Below are 16,708 nucleotides of genomic sequence, written 5' to 3'. Positions count from 1 at the left end.
GACTGCAGCCACAGCCGCCGTGGTGTCTTTGAGTTGTGCCCTGCCTGCAGAGCCAAGAGCACTGAAAGCATGAGCTCTGCACAGATGCATGTAGTTTCAACAGAGCCTTTCTGAATAAGCAGGGAGTAAGGACATATAGAAGTCCTGGCTCTGCAAATTTAGATCCCAGAGGGAAATCAGCAAGCAGAAACATCATTTGGATCGGAGGGGACACTGAAGACATTTTGTTACGCTGGGAGGAACTTCACTGTAAAACAGTCTATGGCGACGTTATGTAGGGAGTGGGGAGGATTACCCTAATGTGGTATCATGAAAGATAGGATTAAAAAGTCCCTTCTAATCTCAGCAAGGAATTGCTACTCCTGTTTTTCTAAAATCTAACTCGGAATCTAATTGAGGGACTACTGGTTTTAACTGGCCCTCTAGAAGAATTGCCATATCAGAAATGAGTTTATGGGGTACTTGTGGAACTGTTGTACTCAGAACGTTCAAAGAAAAAACCAGCCCTCGTTCTTTCTGATACAAAATGTGAAAGCAATGTTTTCTATGGGCTTTATGTAGGAGAGTCTGACTGGCATAGATGTGAACAATTTAGTATAGGATGGGTTTGAAATTGAAGCACTTTCACACGCTGTGGATTGACAACACGGTAATTACTGGGGGAGGGGGGAGAGAGGGGGTTTCAATAAAACACCCCCAAGCTAAAATGAATGCAGACTATTACAGACCTGAGACAGAATGATTCCCAAGTGTTTTAATTTGTGCTTCCCTTCCTCGTCTCCCTTGCAGTTATCATTTTGGCAACTGCCAGCAACATCCCTGAGATTCAACACCATTCACAGAGCAGGCAGCTGCTGAGATGATTATGTCAAATCAGCACGCTGTCCTCTCTTTTCCATGTCTAATGATTCTCACCCTTGGAGAAGTGGTTTAAAATGATGTATACCCCTCGGACTCATTGTGAGGCTGCTAACAGCGGTAGCTATAGAGCAGGAGTTTGGGTGTGACTGTCACTCACCTTACTTGCATGCATGTACCGCAATTAACTTTCAAAAATATTCCACAGAGCCCTGCTATGGCTGTTTTGGGCCTGATCCAAAGTCCTTTCAAGACAATAGTAAAATCTTCTAAGAGAATTAAGCTCTCTGGGGGCAGTAGAGAAGCTGAGTTTGTGTGAAATCTTAATTTGAGTTTCTCAAATGATCTGTTGAGAAGAATGTATAAAACAAGATTTGCTTGACGTTTGTCTCTCTCTCCTACTCAGGACTAATGCCCCCAAAGGCAGAATTGTCACTGACTGCATTGCAACTGGTAGATACTGGGAAGGAAGGAAGGGGAAAGTTGCTAAATGTAACTTAGTGATAATATCACTGCGACTGCTGTCATGCCCCTGAGACAGCACAGAGCAGCACTAAAAAGCTTTCTGATGCTCAGAAGTGGGTTGGACTTGCTGTTTATACAAATGTTGCCCTAGGGTTTTATGTCATGAGCTTGTCTTGCATTTTACATCTTGGCATGTTATTTACTCAACAGCTTTCCTTTGCACTGCAGTTGTGAAGTCAGTAGTTTATCTGGCAGATACATAAATCAGGTTGTCTGATTCTTTTCGCACTGCTGTGGCAGTGCAGCGTGCACACAGACCACTGCTGCTCACCCCTTCTGCTTCACCTCTGCAACATCACATTTTGATTCAGAAAGAATGAGTCTTGGTCATGAGCTCTCTTTCTGAAACTCCAATGTGAGCAATCAATCCAATAATCCTGTGACTTGATTCATTATAATTAACTCCATTTTCACTGTCCTTAGACATTTAACTAATCCTACCAATTAAGAATCAGCTGTCCTTTATGTTCAGTTAATAGCAGACCTGAGGCAGAAGAAGCAAGAGGTCCCCTGTTGACATCTAAAAGCTCTGGCTCAAAATTCATACTTGCTTGTCTTGCACGTGATTTGCAACATAGCTGTGTTCAAAACATTGCCCAGGATCCTACAAGGATTCTTGTTATATATGGGGCAATGAGTACCTGCATCACCGAGGATAAAGATCCCTGCAAAATTTCCAGCTTTGCTTTTATTTGCACTCATCCATCACAGACCTCAGCTCTTATATTGGAAAGTGCTGTGGTATTAAAACCTGGCTTTGACAAAGACTGTGCATGTGGTTCTCATTGGTGTCACACAGCCTGGGGTTTGAGAGCTCTGCAATTGACTGTGATCAATTAGGGCCTTTTTCCCTTTATGCTTTCACTGACAATAGCACTGGCAGTACCACCCACTATTCTGCATCTGGGCTGAGGGAGGGGTTGCATTTCTCTCTCTGGCTTAACAAATTGCATCCTTGCTGTCACGGCACAGAGTTGGAGCCAAGCTACCTTTATTTACTCCTAATTTTGGGGTTGAGATTGTAAAGCTGTAAGTAAAAATCTAAACAGCTGTGGCCAGATGAGCGTCAGGTTTTGCCTAAACCCTCCTTTACAGATTCCTCTGCTAGTGCATCTCCTAGCAGTGCAGGTGGATGTGGGTCAGAACCACTACTGTATTCATAGCATATCTCTGTAGCCATGACTGGGCACTCATATTAGAGGCATAAACCATTATGCTAGCAGCATCCGAGTGAATACACAACACAGAGTAACACTACAACAGAAAGAGAGTGCAAAATGGAGGTTTGCCTCCCCTAATGGAACACGGGGGGATTTGAGGGAGCAGCATAAAGAGGATTCTGACCAAAGCACCAGGATTAATATTTCTACTCCTACACAAAGTGCTGTAAACATCCAGGTTATGGAATTTAACATTTAAAAGGCTTCACAGCTGTCTCCCACCAGAAGCCAGGCTGCTGGGGATGACAACAGTAGAAAAGAACATCTTTACTGATTAACACTATTCCCATATAACACAGGTAGCCCACGTTGCCTTGATATATCAATGAAGTCAGTAGTTACTTAGTAAATTTAGAGAAGTTTTAAATATCTGGATAGCTACCAGGCAGAAATAGACAGCTGCAATTTGAGTGAGGATACTGGGCAGCCTAAATACCCAGTTTGGGTAGAGAAATTTTTCTACCAAGTGACACAATTGCTCTGTTTGATTACCTGAAGTTATCAGTGCTACCCGCTGGCCAGCTCTCCTGTAGGCCCTTCTGGCTCCTGCCCCATCCTTAGGTGCAGTGAAAGAAGCAGAAGAGTTGCACAAAGAATATCTATTGTAGCTTTATTTACATATCATGGAAACACACATGCAACATGTCACAGGATTTACTACAACGGAACAGCCTGTTCCTATCTCCTGTTACCAAAAACTTTATTTTTGGCTCGCTAGGAAAACTATCACTTCCCCAGAAAGCTCCTAAAAATTATCATTAAAAATAACAGACTCGGCAGGATAACTAATGAGTGAGAGCTGCAGGCTGGGATGTCACATCCTTGCAGAAACCAGGTTGTTCTGCGGGAGCAGGAGAGGCAGGAAGGGATGGGAGTGGATAGTCCCAAAGAAGACAGGTAGGAAGTGGTAGTGTGTAACTGCTAGGGAATATCTGCCTGTAGCAGTGAACAAAGGAGGGAGCAAGAGCAACATCAGAGGGTCCCCTCTCACCCAGGCAGTCAGCTTCCTGCTGATCCATCTTCATCTCCCATCTTTGTTTCCACCTGGAGGCTACAAGCTTCCTATCCTCTACAAACCTCCAATCCTTAAGGAGCATCTACGTTTCTTCTCAAACAACAGCTGAAAGGTAAGGCATAAGCTTTACCTCTCCCCCTTGACCTGAAGGATCTTTCATATCTTGCCTCTTTTGAGAGGAGGAGATGAAACTGCAGAACCTTTCCCTGCCAGGGCCATCAGAGTGGCAGGCAGGATCACCTCCAGCCAACTGGGAGAGGGGGACCCAGGTCAAGGCCAGGAACGTGCTGAGGGAAGGGAGGGGGAATGCAGTCCTGGTATGGGAAAGGCTGAGACCACTCTATTTATGATTAACACCAGCCTTGTTGGAGCCTGTCCTGCAGCTTCAGTCATTTCCTTGACTTTCTCTCTAATCCCCGCTGCTAGGTATAAGCGGTTGGACCCCAGCTACTGACCGTCCAGGCAGGAGACACATCCCACCCTCCTAAACATTAATGAATGATCCCTGCTCTCCGTTGGCCGACTCGGGCTCCACACAGCGCCCTTTCCTCCGGGTCACTCGTCGGTTCCGGTGGAATTTGGCGTAACAGCGTAGCCCTGTAGGAAAAAAACAAGCATGGTGAGCAGGAGGGACTGAGGCTCGTTACGGCAGTAACATCAAACAGTTAGCTCCCAGCTTCGGTTCGTGACAAAATTTCCTGCAGCGGGCACAGTCCCAGGCCTGGGAAGCCTGGGTTGTGTCAAATGAGGTGGCAGAGGAATGGCTCACATGGGCAGGGCAGATTAATTCCTTGGCCCTGCTATTTATCCTGCTTGGCTCACTGCTCTGGTTTGGGATTCATTGGCTCTGGCAGAAGGTTTCACTGGCTTTTTGAATACCAATGAATTATCCCAATTGTTTCCAGTGATTTTATGGAAGCCCTGCTTGGTTTCCCTCTATTACTTCCCATTACTGTCTAAGTGATCTCTCCAGTGGGAAATTACCATAGACTTAATGTGCAGCAGCAGTGGCTGGGAAGCTCCCTTTGCTATTTGTTTCTCTGAAGCTTCGGGAGAGGAGGGAAGAGACTGAAGCACTGGGAGGTCTGATCCAAAGCTCATCTCCTTCAATTTCTATACTATGGATGCTAGAAGTGATGGGTCTGAAGGAAGCTATGTGAGATATCTTTGATGAATACTTCTGGGGGAATTATTTGTTAAACCAAAACCAAGCATCAGTACATAGTTTCCCATGGCAGTGGAAGGCAATGGGAGCCTCTGGTCAGGCTAACTCATTGGTTTCTGGTACTGATATATCTTGTGGTACCTATTATCTGCCTTTGTTACAACAGAACGCATAGATAGGGGGGCCAGACAGCAGACAGCCTACGTGCAAGTAACTTCCATGAAAGCCTTGATTTTCAGTAGTCCAGGATCTGATCACTGCAGTTCTTGCCAAGAACTGAGTTATCATCCCAGAAACTGCAACTCTACTTCCAGAGCAGACAGCAACAGTGCCAGCACCTCCAGAGAGGAGAAAGCTGGTGATTTATAGCTTCTGTAATAAGACAGCCCATAAACTGTCCTTGAGTACTTGTACACAGGAGACCCATCCGATGTCACAGGTCACTGAGCAGCCTTTTGGAGTGCATGCCCTGGGCTATGTTGAGATCAGGCTACCTTCAAGCTGGGTTTCTGCCCCTCATTACCAATCCCCCCAGGGCAGTTAGGCGTCCCAGAAAGAGAGCACACAAGATCAGAGCTCTGGCTCTTATCTAAGCATCTTGGCTGTCTTATCTGGACCTTCTGTCTCTGGGGATCTTTTTAGTGCTACAGAAGATTCACATTTGTCATCAACTTACAGCTAACATAAAAATAAAGCAGGGCTGGAGGCAGCACTCATTAGGCTCTCAGAAACACTTTCCTAGGCTAATCTATCAGAATATCCTCTGATGAGGACCTTCAAGTGTTGCATGACACGCCCAAGGTGAAGACAATCATTTAACATTACAGCTCCAGGAAATCAGTTGGTTTAACTGGATTAAAAAGTAGGTGAATGACCTGGTCAAAGTCACTAGGTACTTAAGACAGGTCACAAAACTTGGCAGCCGGTGTTCTGGCAGACAAGACCCCGTGCCTGGAGCTGATCCTGAACATGTTCAAACTAAAAGAGTGCTTTCCAACATCTTCATAATGTAACTGTCTACTAAGGGCTGCTGTGGATTCTCCAGAAACAGTTTTAAGAAACAGAAATCCATGTCCTGCCCACAGCTACTAAATTACTACAGTTTCAGTTGAAATTAAGTCAGAAAAGCCATAGTAAGCATAAACTCGTGTGAAACAAGGATAGTAAGACAGTTTCATAGCATGAGAGACTTCAAAGCCCCATTGACGTGTTAATATACAATGGCTTCTTCTGTTATATAGGTTTGCAGATATCAGGATTCTTTTTTTCCAAGAAAGAAAACAAGATATCCTAGATGACTCACTGGTCATGTTGTGAGTCAGTGGCAGGGAAAGGCTAAGAACAGCAGAGCTGGCTCCTATTTTTGCCTGGAGACCACTATTCCCAGACAACTTGGCCAACTACTAAGCCAGCTGGAAGCGGGGGAGTAAGAAGCTGAACTCACCTTCTGTGCACATGCAGTCATCGTAGCATTTGTTGTTAAGGCCTCGATTGTGTGGTTTGCAGAGGTGCTCACGCAAGTCACAGCAAGAGCCTGCAACACGGGAGCAAAGGTCAGGATAGCTGGTTTACTCCCCTGTAAACTATACCATCCACGACAGCTCTGTCTTACAGACATCATCTGTTCCTGCAACACACCCACAGAGCCTTTGCCCTCTGGGCATACCACTTTCTAACAGTATTAAAAATCAGGTTGCTTATATCAGAGCCTGGGCTGGATTTCAAACAATTTAGTGTTTGGAGAAATGGCTATCAGGCTGATCCTCACCTGGGAGGCAGTCCAGGTGATGGTCACACGGCTCTCCTTCTGACGACACGGTTTCATTTCCACTGTTGGGGCTCTTACTGCGGCGTTTCTCTATGGAAAAGAATTGATGCTGGTAGAAAATTTCACACTAGTGTTTTTATTTTGGAGGCTACATCATTCTAGGGTGAGAACAGCCTTAAACTTCAGGAATCTGAACCCTAAACCTTTATAGTTTAGTCTTCTCCCTGCTTCTCAACCCTCTATTTAACCATTTTTCCTTTGCCCTCGAACTGTTCATCCAAAATGATAAGCATGCTGAAACAAAACACAAAATACAATCAGCATTATGCTTTTTTGCTCTTTTCCTGCCTCTATGATCTGATATCCTTCATCAATTCACCTTCTGTGAACACTAACAATAGGCAAAGACTTACAGAATGACTTCTGGGAAAGAGGATGGGGAGCTCAGCAATGTAAGTTTAGCACCTTTCTTTTTAGCTGATGGCCACATTTCTGGTTTGAGGTCCTCATAGTCTGTCCAGTCAAAGAGTGCCATATCTAAGGTGGGCATCACATCCCCATCTTGCCTGAGCCGGGCCTGCAAACCACAAGAAACCAAGGAGACAGTGGATTACACTTCTGTAGTGACACGGAAGCATTTGCAAATTTTCCCTGCGCTTTCAGACCTTAATGAGGTTTCATAATTCCCCAGCCCTCACCCCCACCTCGTCCCCTGCAGATTCTTAGCATCTCATTTTTCAGAAGAAAGGAGCTTTCTCTTGTTCCAGCTGAAACCAAGAGGGAAGCTTCCACTGCTTATACGTGAGGAAGAAAAGCCACAAGGAGCATTAGAACATGCTGCCTCTCCTGCTGAGTGCTACTACTGCCTTTCCACTCCTTAAAGCTGGATGAAGATGGCTAGCTAAGGGAGAGATAGGGCCTGGAAGAGAAGTGACTGAAGGAACTGTTCATGTGTTGTCTCCAAGACAGAGCTGCCTCTGAGGGATGGCATTGGTGTTAGGCAAGCACTTACCTCTAACTGAAAAAGAAGAAACTGGACCTTGGCTGTAGGAGATTTCTGTCTGCATCAGAGGTACAGTGCAGTTACCCATTGTCTCTTTACCTGTGACCGTGGTGACGTGGCTGGAAGAACAGGAGGCTCATCTGTGGAAACGACTAGCTCCAGTGCAGTGAATAGCAGCGTGGTGGGAGTCAGACTTGTAGCGTCCTCTGCCTGGAGGTTTTGAAACTGTTCTTCAAAGCTTTCAGGCTTCTTGTACAAGGAGCTTGGCCCAGCATCAGGAGTCTTCCCTGCAGAGGACAACAGGCACAGCAGCATTAGTTTGCTCACCCTTCTCCTCTCTGCGTGCCATGGAAAATTTTGAGTCAAAGGAATCCAGACTTCATCCATCCACTGCCTGGTTTTCTACCAGCCTGATCTGCTGTTGAGACCAGTGTAAAGCAGAGTCATGTGCTATTAAAGTGAAAGATCAGGCCTACAGTAGATGCACCTTGATTCTTACATGCTGAAATCAGACATATCTTCAAGAAAGTGCAGGTATATATATTTCTTACTTAAGAATTGATGGATTTCTTCCTAAGGAAGATTAGAATCTTCAAGATTTCTTGAAGCTATAAGCGTAGCATGTCAATTGTTTTAAGAACAATCCCTGTCGTCTGGTCCTGGGAATACAAAATGCACCTGTTTAACCATTTTTAAACCAATGGTTTAAACTTTTGCAAATTCCTGTAAACACATTCTTACTTCATTTTAAGAGTGGGTTCTTTCTGTCTAGCTCAAGTTGGAACCTACCTAACTTGAAATAAGAATAACCTTACAGCTTGATCCATGCTTTTGCAAAGTATTAATTTTAATATAGACCTTAACTTACATCTAAATATACAACTAAAGATATGAGGTCTGTTTTGTAGCCTGCAAATATTGCTTCGAACCAGCTTTGTTGCATGCTCTTATATATTGCTTAATGTGAGTTGTTTAGCCAGTCCCCTGAGAAAACAATAGAGCTCTTCTTGCTGATGCAGGGAGGGGTGATAGCTGGAAGGCAGGGACACTGACACCCAACTTGTCAAATGGTGTGGACTGACACAGATTGCCTGGCTTTAATTGAACTAAAGATTTACCACACTGAGTACACCATACCGCAGAGACACACACCCACAACTTGACCTGTGAAGGAAAGCAGTCCCGGTTAAAAACTTTTAGCAACATTTTCGGCCATATTTTAACATAATTACTGCAATTTCACATGTGCAAAAGCTGTATTTTTCATAGTTCAGCAGAAGCACAGAAGAATACAAGCTGTGATGAAAAGAAATTGATCTTCAAGCTATGTGGTTTTTTGTTGCTCTTCTAATTATTTCTAGTTCTGGTCATGTTTCGAAGTCAGTGGAGAGACTGAGCATGGCTTGGAGATGTTTCTTCATAAATTGAACCACTTGATTAAAAGCCAACTAAACAAAGCAGGCCACCCCAAACCGACCCCCCCAGTCCTAGGAGCTTTCAGAGCTCTCCCCTGTAAGGCAAACCAGGTCATTTTCAGAAAATTGCAGCCAGCAGTAAAAACCTCCAGTTCTGGACTTCCCTCTTTTCTTGTGCCTCTTTTGTTTGGCCGATTTCTCCCCCAAGCAGGCACGCACCCCACACCCTCTGCACACCCATGTGGCTCTACCACAGCCCCAGCTTCTTGCCCTCACACAGCTGAGGCTCGTTTCAAGCGACCCGACAACCTCAGCTTCCCTGGGAGCTCAAATACCTCTGTGGTGTTTCAGCCTGTCCCTGCGGCTGTGTCGCCGGTGTTCTCTGCTCTGCTTCTTCCCTCTCTCAGACCCAGGGGACTGGTTCTCCCTCTCGGGATGTGGGAACTCAAAACCCAGGAACACATCCTTGTCCTGTTTCAGGGCTGCTGGCTGTCCTGGTGCTCCTTCTTCCACGGCTGAAGCTCCGCTACCCGGCCTGAGGGCCTCCTCCGCAGCCAGCTGCCCTCTAGGAGGCATGGCGTGGGCCCTCTCTTTCTTGGCCAGGCCATGCTTGTGGTGGTGCCCGCTTCTGGGCTGCTGCAGCCACATCTCTTGGTTTTGAAGGTGGTTGTTGTTCTCTGGAACATTTTTTAGCTTCGTGCCAGGGTCCAGGGAGACCACAACACTGATGTCAGAAAGAACCAGCACACACAGGAGAAGAAAAGCGGAGAAGAAGGTGGAAGAAGTTGCCATAATCCTGGGTGCTCTGCCTCACCTGTAATTAAAACAAACAACAACAAAACACATTAAGCAACCAGCTTCTGTGAAGGCAACCAAGAATCAAACCTAGGTTAACTTAGATGACAACACTTAAGGTGTCCAGAACTGGCAGAGAGCTTTTCCCTCCTCCGTTATCTCCTCTCCCAGCCCTGTTTACAGCAGCTGAGACACACGTGCAAGGCCTGCAGGGCTGAGAGGTCCCAGTTTCATGTGCAAATGAGGGCCATCAATCAGCAGGACATCTCCCTTTGATGGCTGACTAGCTCCCCTACCCTCCCATTCACAGCCTGCCATCTGAGGGGCTGCTCCTGCAGGCCTCAGCCCCCGAGCTGCCTGCACAGCACCAGCTGTCAGGCTGGGCCAGTTCGGTGCCAGGTTGGCATCCTGGGGCTGGCTGGCACCAGGTCTCCCCCCTCAGCTGGTTTCCTTTCGATGAAGATGTCAAGATGAACAGAACCGGAGACAGATGGTGGCCTTGCAGGACCAGCAACAGCCCTGAGCAGCCCGAGATGGCGAGGCGTGATGCGCACACATACTGCTGCAGGCTGCCTGAAAACGGTCAAGGGAAGAAAAAAAACTGCAAATTTTGTGCTGATATCTCAGTGGAGCAGAAGAACAAATTTGCTGTCAGCAGAGCAGCGGATGCTGGTCAAGGGGAAGGAAGGCAGGCTGAATTTTCTCCCAGCTTGTCCTACTTCCCTCCCTGACCCTGCACAAGTCCCTTCACCTCACCCACCAGGTGAGGCTCTCATTGGGAGGGTAACCGAAATCCAAAGAACTGAGACCAAGTCTCAGCACAGTGGCCACAGTATTCTCATTGACTCTGCTTCACTGGAATATTTCAGGGGTCTTTCTTCATCCCTGTGCTTGTGTTATGAGACATGGCTTTGGGATATTGCACAAGTTAGAAACTTCTCTAATTAGGTCGTTCTTCCCTGCCCTTTCCCGCAAATAACTCAGCATTTTTAGTGAGCCTTTCACTTTCAGGTAGCTTTCTTGGACTGTCCCCCTCAGTCTGGGCAGTACGAAGGCATGCTTAGAGCCAGAGCTCCCCGTGACACTCAGAAAAGCAGTCCTGTGCTTACCCCAAGAAATAATGTCACAAAGCTCTTCACAGCCCCAGCTCCTCATTCAATCCCCTCCTCCAACCTTTCCTTCTCTTTGACCAGCCATTGTCACTTGCGTCACCTGTGAAGGGGAATATCCTTCAAAGCCCATCTCAGTGCCCTTTTGTGGAGCTGACAGAAATCACTCTAAGAACAGCCTCAGTCCTTCCTTTCCATTTTTCTTTCAACCCATGAAGTGTGCATCTGAAGCATTTTGAGTCATTGGAACCTCTGCCATCATTGCAACCCCAACTTCATGGAGCATCTGGAGGGCTTAGAGATGTCTCCATCCTCTTAACCAAAAAGCTTGCTCACTCATCCACCAGCAGATTCTGCCTTTACAAGACACATCTCTGCTACTGCTTAGAAACTGGGAACAAAATTTCAGTCCAGACCTCCCCGGAAAGAGGGAGGCAGAGCCTGAAGAGCAGATCCGTCCACTGGCCACAAAAGACAACAAACTGCTAGTTGAGGGCTGATTTGGGAGGTGCCGAGTAGCTCAGTTCCAGAAGACGTAACACTAAAAAATGACATTTTATTGGCAGCTACCTGAGACAAAGGAAAACCAGACAGACAGCTAAATCTATTAGCAGAGCACTTGAAGTTCCTGCTTCAAAACCAGTGTAACAAATAGCAGCCAAGCAAAACCCAAGCTCTGCATCCACTTTTTTTTTTTTTTCCCTCCAAGGATTTTCTCTTTAAGAACCAGAGCAAACCAGCTGGATCGAGGCATCACACACAACAACTCAAAGAGCTGGAAACAGCATCTTCCATCTCCATCTATAGGCAAAGTGCCAACAGGAGAGAACAAGTGCGAAGAAAATGCGAGGCAGGTGCCTCCAATCTCAGGCACACAGACACAGCCCCTTTGAAGATGAACCTGACAGACACATTAGCAGCAGATCCTAGTTTCCAGCAGGAGCCAGAGAATAGCTAGATGCTGCAGGGCAGTTAAACAGAAGGCCTGCTTCAAAGTGCAGGGGGCATTCGTTTAAGCTGCTCAGCTGGCCTGTTGGCATGACACAGCAGGAAAGTGCAGCCGGAGCACACGGGTTGCCTCAGCTCTGCGCTGGCTCAGAGGACAGGCTAACACGATGCACGGCTGTCGCTGGGAATGCTGCATTAACAATGCACATAAATGACTAATAACGCATTAATAATGCACCTGGACTGCACTTTTGTCAGGGGAGCCCTGAGCTGTTTGCCCAACCAAAATGGACCAGTTTTGGTACCTTCTATTAATGCAGCCTGTGCTAGAGGGACAGAAGTCCCAGCCTTCTCTTAAGCAGGTGTTTCTATGCTATGATCCATCTGTAACTGCAGAAACCTCTTCCTACCTCCTCAGCTTTTCTTGCCCTAAAACGGCTGAAAAATTCACACTTTCACAAGACAGCTAGATGACAAAACAACATCCCTGTTTCCTCTCCTCAGTGCTCTGGTCCCTCAGTTTCTAAGTACTAAAGCAAACTCCACCCTGTCCTCTCTCAGGAATGCAGTGCACAAAAGATGTCAGTGCTAGCCCAGGACTTCTCACAGCAACGTTCTCAGTGTGCTGATGCACCTTTTCTATAAAAGGTGAAATTCTGCCCTGAGCGAGGCATTTGTCAGGAGGAAAGGAGGAAAAATGCCTGCTCTTGTAAGGAGATGCCTTTCCCAAATTGCTCTAAACCAAACATACATTGTACCAAATCCCAAAATCATCCTCTTAGGGATAGTGTATTAATAAAAGAAATAGTCAACGTACTAACCTGCTCCTGCAGCTCTCCAGAACACCAGACCTGCACCCTCTTTACTTAACCCAGCACTTTGCACTTCCTTTATATGCCCTCAGGATTACGAACCACCTGCTTCTTGAGGTAGCAAATCTGCCTACTAGCAAGGAAATGTGTAAAGCAAAGATAAGGGCTTAGAGCTACCTGGGGTGCAGGCTCGGGGCTGATGAATGAGTTGCAGTGCTGTCTCTCAGCCAATACTTCTGATCTATTTTGGGTTAGTAGTGGATAGTCACAACCCTGTAAGGGAAATTAATTTTTTTTTGCATCTCGGGTAATTTTCCCCGTGGGCAGTTTCCTTCTGTGGACTCACTGATATAATTGCTGTTACTCTGCTCTCTGCTTGTAATCCTGCAAGGCAGCAAGGGACTGAATGGGTACCCAGAAACTTGGCCATGTTTTCTCCCTGTAAACAGAGCTGTACCACCTTGATGTGGAAGCAGGCTCTGCTGCTGCTGCTCTATTTGTTTTGTATTTGACAAAGTACTAACATCAGATCATCATGTATAAATCTGACTTAAAACAAGGTACCTGACAATCCTGACTTTAACCTTTCACATACATCCTTCATGTCATATCAAAGATGAACAACACACTTGCACACAGAAATAGAGAATATGGAAATCCTTTATCACCACAGATGATGCAGTTTCTATGCTCCAGCCGAACCCAAGCACTTACTCTGGGCCAGATTTCTCTTTGGCTCTGATAACCTCAGACTTTGGCAGGAGTGCTTAAAGATTTCCTGGACTCCAGATAACCCCAAGCTGCAGCAATAGACAAAGTGTATGTGCATCTACATGGGTGTTGTGTGTATGTGCGTGTGTGGCACAGATGACAGACAATAAAGCCAGCTTCGTGTGCCAGGCTCTCTGTAAATAAGAAGCCATAGGGTGATGGATGGGCTTGGGAAGGCCTGGAGCAGAATGGAAGGGGTAGGCTCTATGGTGGCTGACATGCAGAGAGCTGGCTGGAGCCAGGAGGATGGCATTGTGCAGATAAATGAGATTTCACTTCCCTGCTGGGTCTCTTTCCATCTGTTTTTCTGTTTCTGGAGGCAAATGCTGAGAAGCTTCATACATAATCTGCCAGAAGACCCTCCCATTTCCAAGGGACACCCCCCCCCCCACAGTTTTCTAGGGTCTCCAAAAACAGACAGGAAATTTTATATGCATCCTTCCCTTTTCTTCCCCCAAGTAAAGATATCGCTTTCTTTATCTCCAACATTTCTTGCACACTCACTTTGTAAAGGATATTTTTTTTCTGCGGCCTCAGACATATTTGGGACGATGGAACAGCAAAGTCCCCAGATCACAGCTCTCCAGTCCTTTTCATTCCCTTTTCAGAGCTATCCTCCTCCTTTCTTAGGTTGCTTGTATCCATTGTCACCTTTCCTCCCCACCCTGCCTTTCATACTTAACTGATTCCAGTTTCCTTGTCCCTCGTGACTGCGCTTGGTGTGAGAGACTTTCCTTCTGCAGGTATTTAGGCTCAGCTATTTTAATCCCACCATCACCCTTTGAAATGTTTTAATTTTGCTGATTTTGTCTCGCTTTTTGCCATCACTGAACAGCACCCTGCTGTAGAAAGGGCTAAATTCAGGTTTATTCCATGCACTAACGGCACAAGAGACAGGACACAGGTCAAGCAGTAGCTGTAGTTACCCCTGTGCCTCCAGCAAACATCTCCCCAAGGCAGCCCATATCCAGTGCCCACTTGAAACGTGGCTCATTCCCTATTAGTTGATGGGCTGGGACTGGGACTCCCTTTTTGCTGCCACACTGGCCCAGGTGCTCCTGTCCTCTCACCACTCAGCTCTGGCTGGCAGCCCATGCTCTGCCCTCCTGACCCCCGAGCACCAAAGTGCTTATTCACGCAGCACAGCCCAGGAAATGCCCTCTCCTGCAGCCCAGACCCGTGAGGAAACTGGCAGCGTTACACCAGCCAGTAAGTCACCCTAAACTCTAGCTCCCTAGCTCTGATGATCGCTGGACACCTTGCAAATCCAACAACTCACTGCATGCCTCTCACCTTGAGCTGCAGCTGTGCCACCCTTTCTTCTGTGCCTGCCCTGGCCCGCACGGAGCGCTTCCCTGCTCGCAGCTCAGTGCTCAGACAGGGAGGGCGCAGCCTCCGGGGACAGAGCAGCCCAGCAAGCCACTGTTTTGAAGTGGAAGAGAGGCACACGAATGAATATGCAGTACCCTCTGCTCTGCTTCCCTCGGGGACTTCACAGAGTGGCTGACACAGCCATCACAGGCAACCTGCTATCAACCAGAGGCTCCTCTACCCAATAATGAGATTAAAATAGCAATGAGGCTGAGATTAGCATCCAAGATATAGTCGCTTGCTGTCAGCGCGGCAGAGAAGACTCTCCAGTTTAATGCACAATGCCTAGTGACAAATGAGACACAGTCAATAGCAAAGGTCACTGCTCACCCGGCTGGAAAGCACCCGCCGGTGTGACGGGGAGGAGAGGGGCAGGTTTGGCCCAGTCCTCACCGTGGGGAGCGGTGGACGCGTCCCCAAGTGGCAGAACAGTTAGGCTGTGCTTTCAACATTGTTCCTTGTGTGTCGTTCTCACTTTGAACCGAAACGTGTAGGATTAATGCCTCCTTCTGCAAGGGAGAGGAGATGGAAATACAAAACCATTTCCATTAAATCCTCCGGTTGACGGAAGACTTCAGGTGTGAATTGGATAAATGTCACTTAAATCCTACATGATGAATTACCGGCTGTAATAAGCCATTAACTGAAGCCAAATTGATTTAATTCAGAAACGAGATCTCACTTTTATCAACAGAGGAAGAGCGGAGAACAAACCCGTGGGCACTCAGGGGCTCGGCGCACGGCTCTGCAGACACAATGACGGGGGGAAAAGCTTCCCTCGCCCCTCGGCCACTTTGCTCAGCTCCGAGCCGGGACGTACCCCCGGGGAGCTCAGCACCCACCTAGGCGAACGGCGGTGCCTCTGGTGCCAGGGCAGGGGCCAAACGTGGTCCCAGCCGTGTCCCAGCCGTGCCGGGAGGGAGGCGCACGGCGCTGCGCATCCTGCGCCCCGAGGGCGAGAGGAGCAGCGGGACAGCGAGCACCGGGAGGCTGCTGCCCGGCACGGCGACAATAGGCACGGCCGAAGGGACCTCGCACCTCGGGAGGGTGCCCGGTTGTCCCCCAACCCCCCGGCTCCCAGCCCCGCGCGATGCCGCCGCCGCCGCCACCCGAGCATCCCGGCGGCGGGGATGGGGATCCCCGACCCCCCGGCCTTTGTCTCCTCCGGGGAGCACGGAAAGTGGGGACGTGCCGCCCTCCCCTCGCCCCCCATCCCTGCGAAAGCAACGGGGAAAAAAAAAAAAAAAAAAAAAGCTCGAGGGAGCATGCAGCCCGCTGCCTACCTGTCCGCAGCTCCTGGCGTGCGCCGAGCCCGGCAGGCAGGGCAGGGCCGGCAGGGGCTGTGCGTGCAGCGGGAGGGGAGGGGAGAGGGTCTGCGGGGGGGGGCAGGGGGTGTGCAAAGCCGGCAGGAGGAGGAGGAGGAGGAGGAGACGATGGAGATGGGGGGGAGGCAGTGGGGGAATGCGCGGAGGAAGCGGGGACGCCGGGAATCCCGGGGGAGCGGGGTGCAGGGGAGGGGTGCGCGGTGCGGGGGCCATGGTGCGAGGGAGGCGGAGGGGCGCGGGGGCTGCCGGCGGCAGCGGGGCACACAAAGGACGGAGACAAAGGCGGGGAAGCCCCGGCCGGGCCCCGCTCACCTGCCCGCCGCCGCCGCCGCGGGGGGACCCCGGCCCGGTTGTCCCGCTCCCCGCAGGGGGATCCCGGCGTTAGGGCAGCGGGGGGCGGGCGGCAGGCGGGCCCCGCTCCCTGCAGCCCCATAGCGGCGGTGGGGGCAGCTGCGGGGCGCGGGGACCCCCCCTCACAAGGGACGGGGACCGGGCTTGGGACCGGGACCGGCAGCGGGAGCAGCCCCGCGCCCCTCCTCCCGGTTTTCCCGCCACCAGGGGGCGCGCCACCTGCCCGCCGCGTGACGTCACAGGCGCGCGCCGCCGCG

The 16,708-nt window shown here is 48.8% G+C and overlaps 1 protein-coding gene across 2 annotated transcripts; it reads right to left on the bottom strand.

Annotated features, from left to right (window-relative positions):
* Window positions 1–3,233: 3,233 nt before the first annotated feature.
* On the bottom strand, window positions 3,234–16,619 carry DRAXIN (dorsal inhibitory axon guidance protein). 2 transcript variants are annotated; one of them, XM_082776941.1, is made up of 7 exons: window positions 16,413–16,619; window positions 9,305–9,783; window positions 7,654–7,841; window positions 7,017–7,128; window positions 6,552–6,641; window positions 6,228–6,317; window positions 3,234–4,215 (listed from the first exon to the last, which is right to left on the bottom strand). In XM_082776941.1, exons 2-7 carry the CDS (start codon window positions 9,759–9,761, stop codon window positions 4,103–4,105), a joined length of 1,050 nt encoding a protein of 349 aa, XP_082633067.1. In that variant the 5' UTR covers window positions 9,762–9,783; window positions 16,413–16,619; the 3' UTR covers window positions 3,234–4,102. The 2 variants fall into 2 exon arrangements, with proteins under 2 accessions (XP_082633067.1, XP_082633066.1); XM_082776940.1 differs by lacking the exon at window positions 16,413–16,619 and adding an exon at window positions 16,059–16,193.
* Window positions 16,620–16,708: the final 89 nt, after the last annotated feature.

Source organism: Aythya marila (genome assembly GCF_965140915.1).
Source record: "Aythya marila genome assembly, chromosome: 21".
In the NCBI taxonomy this organism is placed as follows: domain Eukaryota; kingdom Metazoa; phylum Chordata; class Aves; order Anseriformes; family Anatidae; genus Aythya; species Aythya marila.
This window is presented reverse-complemented; position numbering and strand designations above follow the sequence as displayed.